This window comes from Hippopotamus amphibius, chromosome 1 (assembly GCF_030028045.1).
Source record: "Hippopotamus amphibius kiboko isolate mHipAmp2 chromosome 1, mHipAmp2.hap2, whole genome shotgun sequence".
Classification (NCBI taxonomy): domain Eukaryota; kingdom Metazoa; phylum Chordata; class Mammalia; order Artiodactyla; family Hippopotamidae; genus Hippopotamus; species Hippopotamus amphibius.
The window spans coordinates 234,263,506-234,277,081 of NC_080186.1; the positions used below are offsets into that span (position 1 = coordinate 234,263,506).

A 13,576-nucleotide genomic window follows, 5' to 3' on the forward strand; every position below is an offset into this window, starting at 1 on the left:
CGCTTCTCCTCGGCCGCCAGCCGCGGCCTGCCTTTTATAGGCACCGCAGCCAATGAGCGCTCTTCTTTCCTTCTGCCCCGCCCCCCGCCCGACCAATCGCCGCGCCCCTTGTGTCCTCCTCGGCTCCTCGTCTGCTCTCGGCTATTTTCGTTGTTGCTGGCTTTTCCAGGGGCTGCTTGCTCGCAGCCTGAGACGCGGCTTTTTTTTTTTTTTTTTTTTTTTTTCCGGGTTCGGAGCCGTTCCGGATGCCTCAGGCTGCCGGATGTCTGATCTCCGGATGACTGAGGCGCTTCTGTACATGGATTATCTGGTAGGTGCGGGGCCGGGGTGGTGTGTCGCCTCTGGCGCCCCGACGTGCGCGATGCCCCTCCGCCCGGAGGAGCTGCCCCTCGGCGTCCCTGCCTTGGCGTGCGGGGCGCCTCCTCCCGCGGCCAGCGCCCGGGCTGCGTCGGGGCTCGGCGGGGCCGCGGCGTCCGGGGGCTGGCGGGGCCGACAGGTGGAGGCGCGGCCGGGGGCGAGGGCGAGGGGGCCGCGGGGCGGGGCGCCCTCCCGCGTCGGGGTCCCCGGCCGCCCCCGTGCGCCCTCCGCCCCGCTCCCGGGAGCGGAACCGCGGGTGCTATTAAAGCGCCGTAACCAGAATGGCTTGCTAAGTGCCCGGCAGCCGCGGTCATTTGGTTGCTATTAGGTCTCTAAAGCTCTGACCTCGGTCCCCGCGAGGTTTTAAAAGCACATGACCGTGAAGTCGACGGGGCTAAACGGCATCGCAGCTTGGGCGGCAAGGACTGGGTAGGGGCAGGCATCGCCTCCCGGCGCCCGCGGAGGATGCACGCCGCGTTCACCCCGTGCGCGGATCGCATCCTCACCTGTGCCTCTGAGGCCAGCCTTGTGCTGAGAAGTTTGGGTGGGAAACGTGTCAGCACAATGCTGGCGCCGCACGGTACTTTAAACATGCGCTTGTGTTTGTGTGTGTGTGGGGGGGGGGGGGTGGGGGGGGGATGATGCCAGCCCCGTGTACTGGTCCAGAGATTATTTCCCCAGAGCTGCATGGTTTGTGTTCACTGGGATCCTCGTGGACGTTAGGCGTGTTCCAGCCTAAACAATGACCAGCTTTACCTTGGTGGGCGGAACCGCTGTTGCCGTGCAGAGTTGAAGTAGGTGGGTGAAAACATCGAGCGTCCTGGCATCGTGCGGAACACATGCGGTTGGTTTCTGACTGCAGATTGGCCCGGCAGGCATTTGCCAGGGCCTTCTAGGAATTACGCTTAATGCTGTACTGAGAAAGACTGTGAATGCTTTCGTAGTCAAGAAACGCTGGACGAGGACTGCTTTTGTAGTGCTGTCTTGTGTGTGGGCTTATTTCCCCCAGAGCATCCCGGTTTGATGGTCTTGTGGGGAGGGGAGGTGACTGCAGTGGACGCGTGTCCTTATGAATCGAGGGGAGTCAAAAAAAGATGAGTTCAAATTCTGTTTTGTTCATTTGTTGATGTCAGTAAATTCCTCTGTCTTTGTGATAAAGGGACGTTATTGGCCCACAAAGGGAGCCCGTTAGGGAGGTTATCTGATTAGGAGGTTCTTTAAAATGCAGAGTGCCGTGTAGGTTAAGAGTTGTCAGATGTTTCTTAAAGGTTATTTTCTGAATTAAATGCTTATTTTGTAGCTTGTCTTATGAAGTACAGTAACTATGGTTTTGTCTTGTAGTCTGCCCTAATTAAAGCCAAAGTTTGTTGAGGATAATTACTAAATGGGAAAGGGCTGCCTTACCCAAACTATTGAAAGCTAATTTTGGATACTTAAGTAGTTCCCGAAAAGGAACTCAAGTAGTTCTGATCATTTCATTGTTTTATTTACTGGGTGAGTTTTAAATTTGCAAGTTGCATCCTAAAGCTGTCTTTGAGGTGCCAAACCGGCTAAAGCAGTTAGTGGGAAAAAAACTGGAAGACTCTGGTTAATTACTCAGGTTAATTTCCCTATGATGGAGAGTATAAAGGTGGGTGGAGAAATGTTTGTGGGGCTCTGAATTACCTTAAAAACAAATTATTTCTTTGTCAGTTTCCTAACAGTTTTGTGTGGAAATCAACGGGCCCCAAATTTGACATGGCCTTTTTGTTTTACCTGCCACGCCCCCATACACCCTACGCATTCCTATTTTTAAAAAATCATCATTTTGTGACCTTAACTGTGGTTTTTAAAAAACCCACAAGTGCAGTGAAACAGTCCCATAAAAATCATTGGCAGTGAGGAAAAAACTCTTAAAGGAAATAAGTCAGTTCTTATGAGTGTGCCAAGTATCCGCTGTGAAAAGACTTAAGGAAATCCTGAAACATTAAAGGAAAAAAACCCTCCACAGGTGGTCTTCTGTGTTTACATTTTGCTTATCAGCTCTCAGGGAAAATGATGTTCCACACATCATTCCTTTCTTTTTTTGCCTTTCAGACGGACTCATTTGCTCATACATAATCTTTATATGGTGTTTATTAAAAACCAATTTCTGAAAAAATGAAAAGCAATTTCATTGACTGTGTGTAGGATCTTATTTTAAAAAAAGAGTTCCCAAGTCCTTTTCCTTACCTTCCAGAGGAAACATGCTCCTTTCATTCTGAGTTTGACTCTTGAGATTTTGCTGAGCTTGTGGACTGGAGTTAAGTGCCCTGTGCGTGCACTTGACAGGAATAATGTGGGTGCCATCTTTTCTTCTCTTTTCTTTTTACCGGTGTTTGACTTTCTTGTTGTTGCTGTTGGAAGCTGGAAGAGGGAGCTGTGTGTGTGTGTATATGCATTGTCCATTGTTCTTTGGGCTGGATGTCATCACTTAACCTTTTTCATTTGGAAGCGATGGGAAAGGAAGAGAAATGAGAGAAAGGTAGACGTGCTGTTTTTAACAGCTTTCAGACATTAAACAGATGATGAAGCTCTCTGGTCTTAGAGCCTGCTGTTGATTTTTTAACTCAAGAGAAGTGCTGTCAGTTTAGAAGTGACAGATAAGGTGGATGGGGTTTTGATCGATTTCACTTTAGGGAAATAGTGGTAATTTGCTTATCCTAAATAACTATGTGTATCCCCCTGTGCCCAATCTTTATTTGTTGACTTGAAGGAACATGAGACAGAGGGGACAATTTTTCTCTTCTCTCCAGCTTCTAAAGTAAGACAAGATAAAATCTGTTTGGATTAGGTGTTTTGCACTGGGGAATGCAAAATGTATCTTTTAACTTTAAGGTTATCTAGATATAATTTGTTTAGCCTGGGTGGCCATTTAAATAGTAAAAATCTCGGTTTTCCAGTTGACCAGGGAATCTGCTTGGCAGGCCACATACCTTTTCCCCATTTTCGAGATAGCCTTTAAAGGCCATGTTCACACCTGTCAGGTCTGTAGGTAAAGAATCTGCTACTGTTCCAATGCAGTACCAGCATCTTTCTCTCTCTCTTCTGACAGGTAGAACTAGTAAGACAATGTGTGGAGCTTTTTGGATAAGGTAGGAGAAAATAGGCAAGGTGTAATGAAAAACGTGTCTACCAGGTTTTCCTGAAAGGTTAAACAAGATCAGCTTCTAGATTCCTTTCAGTTTAATATTCTGTGTGTCCTGAATCATGGTTTTTTTGTTTGTTTTTTGTTTTTAATTTATTGAAGTATAGTTGAATTACAATGTGTTAGTTACTGCTGTACCGCAGAGTGACTCAGTTATACATATATACACATTCTTTTTCATATTCTTTTCCCTTACGGTTTATCACAGGATATTGAATATAGTTCCCTGTGCTATAGAATAGGACCTTGTTGTTTATCCATTATATATGTAATAGTTTGCATCTGCTAACCCCAAACTCCCAATCCAACCCTTTCCCACCCCCCTTCTCCTTGGCAACCACCAGCCCATTCTCTGTGTCCCTGATTCTGTTTCGGTTTCATAGGTAGGTTCATTTGTGTCATATTTTAGATCACAAATGTAAGTTATATGGTATTTGTCTTTCTCTTTCTGGCTTCACTTAGTATGAAAATAGCTCAGTCCATTCATGTTGCTGTAAATGGCATTTCATTATTTCTGCATAGTATTCCATTGTATATATGTACCACATCTTCTTTTTCCATTCATCTCTCGATGGACATTTAGGTTGTTTCCATGTCTTGGCTATTGTGAGTAGTGCTGCAGTGAACATCAGGGCGCATGTATCTTTTTTTTAATTGGGGTATAGTTGTTTTACAATGTTGTGTTAGTTTTGAGTGTACAGTGAAGTGAATCAGGCATATGTATTCATATATCCCCTCTTTTTTGGATTTCCTTCCCATTTAGGTCACCACAGAGCATGGAGTAGAGTTCCCTGTACTGTATAGCAGGTTCTTATTAGTTCTCTATTTTATACATATTGATGTATATATGTCAGTCCCAATCTCCCAATTCATCCCACCCCCTGACTCTTGTTGATTAACCTGGATTTTACCTTTTTCCCCCTTCTGCCATCAAACTAACAGCAATAACATTTGTTATGCTTTGTGGAATGCTAATGATGGCTACATAAGATAATGGAGGAAAAGTGATTTATAAACAGCACGTTGCTTTTCAGATGTAGAATGTTGCTCTACTGTGGTTACCTTGCTGATGTTCTTCTCATACCTTCTGTGGAATGACTGTTAGTGCTCAGTGGTAAGTACTGGGCTACCTTTAATCTCAGTGTATGGGAAGATTTAGAGTGTCGTCAGCAACAGGAAGTCACAAGATTGTCTTGAGGATTGTTTAATACCTATGAGAATAAAACCACATATGGATATTTTCCTTAATCCATTGAACAGATATTTCTGGGACCCCTGCTTTGTGCATGATCCTGAAAGTCAGGGTGGCTGAGCCCCCAGCTGGGATCCCCTTGGCTGCAGGACTGGCAGGCAGGTCGCTCTGCAGGAACGTGTGGCAGGACAGTTGGGTAGGCACATGGGGCGGGAGGCAGCCTCGGATGCGCTCCTTGGCTGTGATAGGTTTCTCTCTTATGTGTGTTTCTTTGATTCATTGTGAACTAAAATGCAAATCACTTAACATTTATTGAGAACTTACTGTGGTGCCAGATAATGTAACTGCTTTGCATGGGTGATGCATTAAACCAGGGCTCAGAGAGGTTGTCTAATTTCCCCGAGTTCACACAGCTCATAAGTAATAGAGCTGGGATTGTAGCCCCAGAGCCCCTTCCTCTTCACTGCCTTCCTTCCAGCTTGGTGTACAAGCTGTTGGAATGCAGTTGACATTTTTACAGTGTATTTCATGGAAATACCATGCTGCTGCTTGAGTCAAGAAATCAGGTGCTGGGAGCAGGCTGACTGATCTTCCTGTTTGCGCAAGGGTTTGGCTCCGCGAAATGACTGTTAAGGAAAAGGCTGGCAAGAAAGAGAACTGGGTTGTGTCCTGAGCCTCCTGCCCCGTATGTCCTGACTCTGGACAACTGAGGTGACCTTCACCATCTCATGTCTCATCAGGCGCCCACAGATGGGTTTCCAGGCAACCCTGCTGCTCTGCCCTCTAGTGTCCCGTCAAGGGCACCTTCAGAGCCACAGCCCCCCGTCGTCTTTCGGGGAGGTCCCAGAGACTCAGGATCTGTTTGGCAGTCGTGGTGAAGTCCGCTCTGCCCCTTAGCCGAGTGCTGCCCGGGAAGTGGAGCTCTGCCCCGCAGACACGAGCCCCCAAGTAGCCTTTTGCTTGTGGATTTCCACTGGGCAGCATCTCCTGATGACATTAATTCTAAAGGGTTTGTTTTTGAGGTAGACTAGAGGGAAGAAAAGGTTTTTAGGGAAGGCCTGGTCACTGTGTTTTGGGTAACAAGAAAGCAAGTTTCTCCTGATATTCTCACAAATTGAGTTAACCATGGGCTCTTATTTTGGAGCCTGCAGCCCCCTTCGTGACCACACGGTGCCTCTGCCCCTGGCCTCTCCCCAGATGCTCCTGGTGTTGGGTTGAATCTACGAAGCCCAGTTCCTGTCGACCCCCATTTCTGAGTATCAACAAAGTGAGCACAGCTCCTTCTGGCAGGGCTGGCTGTGCGGGCATGTGGCTTAGAAGAGCCCTCACGCTTGGCTTCATGCGCTGTGGTTACCATCTTGAGGCTTCATTTTGGGCGCTTTGCAGACGCTGTCATCCTCTGACCCTGTAACCTGTATCCGCGCAGGGCCCCTGACGAGCTTCCTCACCCCTTTGTCACCAGAATTGAGTCTGGTGCTGGTACATAGGGAACTCTGTGCCAGGTACGGTGCAAAGTGTTTACCTTGCTTCTTCTCCCCCAGCAGTCCTGTTAACCAGATGCTACTGACTTCACGCAAGATATACTGACTTAGAAAAGAGGGCGCTTAAGGCTCTGTGAGGTGGAGGAGTGGCGGGGATCGCAGAACCCGCGGAGCGCCAGGGCAAGGGTACGAGCCTAGCTGGGTGGATTCCAAGCCCGCACATGTAAGCATACTCAGTACTGCTGACCTGGCAATAATTCATAGTTGTTGAGAGGACGAGTGAGCGGGGCCGTGGTTCAGACACAGGGCTGGAAATGGAGAGGTCACTTGGTTGCTGCTGTCACCGGGAGAAGCCCTCCCAGGAACTCAGGGACAGCCCCGCTTCCGTGGGGAAGCACATGTGTTTGTGCCTTAAGGTGAGAGAGTTTGCTCACTGATTTTTCTTCCGTTTGTTTACCTGCTCTCTCCTTCACCCCTGTGCGTAAGCACTGGCGCTCTGCTCTTTGGCTCACAGCCAAACGCACGTGATTTTAATAGGAGCTAAATAGGAACTAAAATTTGGATTTGCAGGACAATCTCATTTATCAGATTCCTTTGTACCTAGAGTTGCTGGGAATGGTTCTGACTTCCGGATTGCTTCTCAGGGTTGAGGACTTAGATCCTAGCAGTTGTGGCCATGTCTCCCACAGGGGGATCCCCGGGGGTTCTTTTTTTCAACAAGATCGCTCGCTGCTTCTCCAGCCTCTCCGTGGGAAGCAGGTGATGGTCTGGAGCCATCCCGGGACCATTGACTGAGGCGCAGAAGGCCTGCACCTGTTCCTAATCAAGCTGCACATGGAGTTAGGAGCTAAAGCAAAATACAGTTCTTTCAAAGTTTCACTTTTAATAAATACAAGTATTCAGAAAAGTACAGAAGATAATAGAAAACACACTCCTGTGTACCTACCTCCCTGACTGAAGTCGTTAGCATTTTGCCGTTTTAACCTCAAAACTCCGGTGCTCTCTAAAAAAAAGAATGAAACTTTAAGGCGAAAGCCTTCTGCTCTCCCATGCTTTCTTCTTCCATCCTTCTCAGTGGTGACAGCTATCCCAAAGCTAGTGGGTATCATTCTTGTGTGTGTGTTTGCATTTTTATTATATTCGTATATATGCATGAACAACATATAGTATTGTGTGTGTTAGTAATTGTAAAGAAATTGTAACATACCACCCTCTTGAAACTTGGTTTATTTTTCTGATGTTTTCAAGATTAATAAATGTTACTGTTTGTATCTGTAGATATTTGTTTTATATTTCTAGTTTGGATATTACCATTTCTGGTTTTATAGGTAGAGATCTTATTTGGATTTTGGGAGAAGCTCAAAGAAAAGAATAGGTGTTGGTTTCGAGGCATGATTTTGCGTGTGTGTTTACTTGTTTTTAGTCCCACACAATGAATCACATAAATTGTTTAGTGAAATTTTATGTGCATTTCAGTCTTTCATGATTCAGTTTGTTTTACAGTTTACAGCAGTCGTTTTGTAATCATATTAACACATGTACATATATATTCTTGCCTGTGTAAGGAATGAGATTATTTTGGTAATATATATCTTTTTTTTTCCGGATGGGTTTTTTAAAATTAATTAATTAATTAATTTTTTGGCTGTGTTGGGTCTTTGCTGGGCACGGGCTTTCTCTAGTTGTGGCAAGTGGGCACTACTCTTTGTTGCGGTGCGTGAATTTATTGCTGTGGCTTCTCTTTTGGGGAAGCACGGGCTCTAAGTGCGCAGGCTTCAGTAGTTGCAGCACACAGGCTCAGTAGTTGTGGCTTCGGTAGTTGTGGCTCTCGAGCTCTAGAGCACAGGCTCAGTAATTGTGGGACACGGGCTTAGTTGCTCCAAGGCATGTGGGATCTTCCGGGACCAGGGATCGAACCAGTGTCCTGTGTTGGCAGGAGGATTCTTAACCACTGCACCACCAGAGAAGTCCTGGTAACATATTTCTTTCTTTCTTTTTTTTTTAATTGTTTCTAATTTTTTTAAATTTATTTTTTATTGGCTGTGTTGGGTCTTCATTGCTGCACGTGGGCTTCCTCTAGTTGTGGCGAGTAGGGCCTACTCTTCATTGTGGTGTGAAGGCTTCTCATTACAGTGGTTTCCCTTGTTGTGGAGCATGGGCTCTAGGTGCCTGGGCTTCAGTAGTTGTGGCACTCAGGCTTAGTAGTTGTGGCTCTCGGGCTTAGCTGCTCCGCGACATGTGGGATCTTCTGGGACCAGGGCTTGAACCTGTGTCCCCTGCAGTGGCAGGTGGATTCTTAATCACTGCGGCATCAGGGAAGTCCCAACATATTTATTTCTAAAGTAAAAGCTTAGGACTTCCTAGGTGGCGCAGTGGTTAAGAATCTGCCTGCCAACGCAGGGGACACGGGTTTGATCCCTGCTCCAGGAAGGTCCCAATTGTTGGAGAGCAACTAAGCCCGTGCGCCACAACTTTTCAGCCTGTGCTCGAGAACCTGTGAGCCACAACTGTTGAGCCTGTGTGCCACAACTACTGAAGCTCACGTGCCTAGAGCCATGCTCTGCAACAGGAGAAGCCATCAAAATGAGGAGCCCTCGCACCACAATGAAGAGGAGCCCCAGCTCACCGCAACTAGAGAAAGCCCCTGTGCAGCAATGAAGACCCAATGCATCCAATAATAAATTTATAAAAAAAGAAAAAGCTTAGGAAATTTGGAAAGCACAGCCAGGCACAATGGAGAAGATATATATCTGTAAACCAAGCAGCCCACAGAGATTCAATTAATATTTTTCAATCCTGAATTATAATGAAGATATAGTTTTATAACTTGCCTTTTACACTTAAAAATGTTTCTCTTACACAACGTTAATTTTCTGTATTATACCTGTAAACCATAATTTTCTTAACTAACCACCTTTTCATTGAATATTTTATGTTTGTTTCAATTTTTGTTTTGTTTTGTTAATGTTTGTTATAAATAATGCAGCAATGGACATTGCATATAAACTCTTGGATTTTTTAATGATAGTGTATTGTAAGGAGCAGTAGCTCTGTGGTTTTAAAAAGAGGTTTCAATGACAAGTAAGTTTGGAAACTGGGGCAAAGTTAAAACAAGTTTCTTTATTGTACAGCCTTTAATATGCATATGTACATGGTGCATCTCAAAAAGGGAGATTATTACATCCAGTGTTGCTAATCCTTTCGAGTATTTTTATAATCACATTCTAGTAGGTTTTATGTAGGGTCAAAAGGCACCTGCATTTTAAAACTTTGACTTACTGATTAAATAAGCTAATAAACCATGCCTGGATGTAATTAGCTGCTGTTTGTTAAGTCAAAGTTAGGTAATAGTAAAGGTGATGGTAATGATTAATATTGATTGGGAATTGGCTCTTTCCTAGATTCTGCAGGAAGTGCTTAATATGCATTCACCATTTGTTTGGTCCTTTCAGTCACCTCTGAGAGGTGTGGGAACTTGTGTTCTTGCTTTACGGTTGAGGGTCAGGAGAAATCAAGTCATTCCAGCTGTCTCAGTTGTTATGAGGGTGGGTGACACATCTGTAATCTTAATCAGAACGTATTTTTATTACTGTGATAGAGAAGAGAAAGTTTGAAGTCCTGGATTTGATTCTCAGATGTTCCACCTACTACCTGCGTGATATGTTTTCCAAATGCCAGTCCATCAGAAAAAGGAAAAAGCAGAGTGTTAAAAAAGTCCTCGTACATTTAATTTACAGACTTAAAAATATGAGATTGTATCTTTCCCACTTTTTGTCGATATTAGAATACGCTGTCTCTTCTGATGATAGTGAACTATAGTATTTCTCTCTCTCTCTCTCTCAAAATGTTGTTACCTGTCAGAACAAAAAGTTGACAATCTTTATCCATCCTCAAGTTTGTATATGTGTATATTTAGAACATAGTTATTTCTAAAACCCCAAATACTGGGAACCCGGTCTAAGGCAAATTAATCCGAACCACAGTTTCCTCATTTGAAAAATTCAGGTAGCATCAGAGCCTCTGTGATGACTATTGATTATGTTTTTCTTAGTGCTAAAGTGCTTTTTTAAAAAAAAATCGCGTTATACTTTCTATACTGATTGGTGGAAGAGTCCATATGGCTCAATGTAATGGCATCAGCAGGAGGAGCAAGTGTAGATAAAGTGAGTCTCTCTCTTTCTCCTTGTGTGTGTCCTTGATTCTGCCTCCGCCCCCCTCCCCCGCCCTTCAGTGACAACGTGGGGATTTTTTTTACTCTACAGAAATGGCAGTGTACAATTTTTGTGAAATAATGTAACTAAACATTATGTAGGAGCACATTCTTCCTTGTACATTTTAAGAGCTGAGCACAAAAGATTTGTCCTTGACCTTGGATAAAACATGTTTTTTTTCTGTTGTGCAGATTGCTCGTAAGAATGTGAATTTTTTATCATCACTTAATTTTTATTTCCTTTTCCCGTTTTGCTCTGATTCAGTTATTTTTTTTTTAAATTTTATTTATTATTATTTTTTGGGGGTACACCAAGTTCAATCATCTGTTTTTATACACATATCCCCATATTCCCTCCCTCCCTCGTGTCCCCCCCACGCTCCCCATCCCAGTCCTCTAAGGCATCTTCCATCCTCGAGTTGAACTCCCTTTGTTATACAACAACTTCCCACTGGCTATCTATTTTACAGTTGGTAGTATATATATGTCTGTGCTACTCTCTTGCTTTGTCTCAGCTTCCCCTTCACCCCCCACCCCCTCCCAAACCTCGAGTCCTCCAGTCCATTCTCTGCACCTGCGTCCTTGTTCTTGTCATGATTCAGTTATTTTTAAAGATAGTAATTCTAAAAAAAAAAAAAAAAAAATAGTAATTCTGACTAGTAAATGAGAATCTTATTTACAGAACAACTTTAATATAGGGTTTTAAGGGTTAAATGAGAATGTATATACTGTAGTTCATGAACTTAAGGTGTTACATAAAGCTAATGTGCACTTATTTTTTTCTAATCAAATTTTTTATTCACCAAATTAATTGTTGCCTTCTTAATTGAAGTGTAATTTACGTACAGTAGTGTGTACAGCTAGATGAATTTATATGTACCTCTGTCTTTTAACTACCCCCAGGTGGAAGTGTAAAACATTTCTAATACCCTAGAAGGCTCTCTGTTCCTTCCCAGGAAGTATTGACATAGGTTAGCTTTGCCTGATTTTGAATTTAATATAAATGAAATCACAACCATGTATTCTTTTGTGTGTGATTTCTTTCACTCAGCATGCCTGCAGTAATCCATGCATGTTGCGTGAATCAGTAGTTTGTTCTTTTTTGTTGCAGTGTAATATTGTATGAATATACTATTACTGTTCATGGGCATTTAGGTTGTTTACAGTTTGGGGATATTTGGAATAAAGCTGCTCCAAACATTCCTGTGCGTGGTTTTGGTGGAAATAAACACTCATTTCTGTTGGGTAAAGTAGAATTTCAAGTTCACAGGGCATACGTATGTTTAGATTTGCTAAATACCGCTAAACTTTTTCCAAAGTGGTTGTACCAGTTAGGACTTGTACCAGTAGTATAAGAGTTCCAATTATTCCATATCCTCACCAGTAGTCTTTACATTGTGAGTTCTTTACTTATTCTGCACGCAAAAGAAATGTAAAGTTGTCCAGAGCTACTTGCATATGTTCAGGCATGAGAACAGTATAATACAAGAGGATTATAAGGCAGATTTTTTTTTAATTTGGAGAAATTACTTGGCCATATTCAGAAATTCCTACGTTATTTAGTTGTATGATTCGTTTGAAAATCCTGACATGCTGGAGAGGTCCTGTGGAGGTCCGCTGACCTGATTGTATTCCTGGCTTTGTAACCAACCAAGCGTGAGGTTTGGGCAAACCAGTCAATGTCATTGTCTTCAATTTCTTCATCTATAGAAAGCTTAGATAATCCTAAATGTTTTTTTTTTTATTTCAAAATTTTTCTCAGTCGTCTTGTCTCCTTCTTGGAACAGCTATCTTTTTTTCCATTCTTTCCAGTTCTTTAAATGATCATAAATTTGCCTTTACACAATTACTCATTCAGTCAAACAGTTCTAATTTTTTTAGAAGCCTTCTGTGTTCTGGTGATATATTCAGTACAAGTGAATAAGACATTGGCCTGCCCTCAAGGAACTTACACTCTGGTGGAGATGAAAAATGAGCAATTACGTTTTGGAGTGGCATATTTTAGTCAGAGGGAAATAAAGGTTACTAGTGGAGTTTATGAAAGGGAAACTTAACCTAGACTTGAGGGCCGAGGAGAGCTTTTCAGAGGAGCCATTTTTAATCGGCAGCATTGAAGTTGAGTAGAGTTGGCTCCGTGACAAGCAGGGCCAGGGCCAGGCAGAAGGAACAGCTTGTGCAGAGACTTGGGGGTGAATAACCCCATCGCTTCAAGGAACTCCAAGGGCTCAGTGTGGCTGGAGCAGAGTCAGGAACAGTGTTTACTCTCGAAGCTGCAGAGTCCATCTGTGGTCACATCGTGGGAACCTTTAAAGTTTGCCTAGAGTGACACGGTCAGATATGGCTGCAGTGTGGAGAAGGATTGGAAAGGGCAGTCGGACTGGAGGAAGAAGACCAGTTAAGAAGATGCTGTCCTGATTCAGGAATGAGATGATGGTATTCACAGCCAGGGAGAAGCAGGAAGGATGCAGAAAATTCTGTAGGTGGGTTTAAGCAACATTTGTGAATTGCCACTATTTTGTAATTGGATGTAGAAGAAGAGAACAAAGGAGATTTTAGGGATAATTTTCAGGTTTTTGGTTTGAGCATCGTTCTGGTTATCTATTACTGAATAACAAACTACCTTAAACAGTGGCTTAATAACAGTCATTTATTTTACTCAGGAATCTGGAGGTAAATTGGGTTGAGCTAGACTGTTCTTTTTCCTTTTAAAAATATTTTATTGAAATATAGTTGATTTACAGTATCGTGTTAGTTTCAGGTATACAGCAAAGGGATTCAGTTATATATATAAATCTATTCTTTTTTAAGGTTATTTTCCGTTATAGGTTGTTTACAAGTTAAAAAGTTACCCTTTTGAAGTGTACAGTTCAGTGGTTTTTAAGAGATTCATGGAGTGGTGCAGTCGCCCCCATCTAATTCCAGAACCTTTTTATCACTGCAGAAAGAAACCCTTTACCCATTAGCAGTCACTCCCCGTTTTACCCTCTCCCTAGGCCCTGGCAGTTGCTAATCTACTTTATGTCTCTCTATGCATTTGCCTGTCCTGACATTATTTACATTTCATATAAATGGAATCACACAATCCATAGGTTTTTTCATCTGACTTCTTTCATTTAGCACAACATTTTTAAGATTCACGTATGTTTTAATATATATCTGTACACTTCATT

At 43.2% G+C, this 13,576-nt stretch overlaps 1 protein-coding gene across 6 annotated transcripts in view; it reads left to right on the plus strand.

Moving 5' to 3' along the window:
* Positions 1-163: 163 nt before the first annotated feature.
* ARL15 (ADP ribosylation factor like GTPase 15) overlaps positions 164-13,576 on the plus strand; it is a 401,290-nt gene continuing 387,877 nt past the window's right edge. For all 6 annotated transcript variants that reach the window (XM_057743576.1, XM_057743594.1, XM_057743612.1 and 3 more), the window contains exon 1: positions 164-310. In XM_057743576.1, the coding sequence (XP_057599559.1) occupies positions 263-310 (48 nt within the window). In that variant the 5' untranslated portion in view covers positions 164-262. The remainder of the gene's footprint in view (positions 311-13,576) is intronic.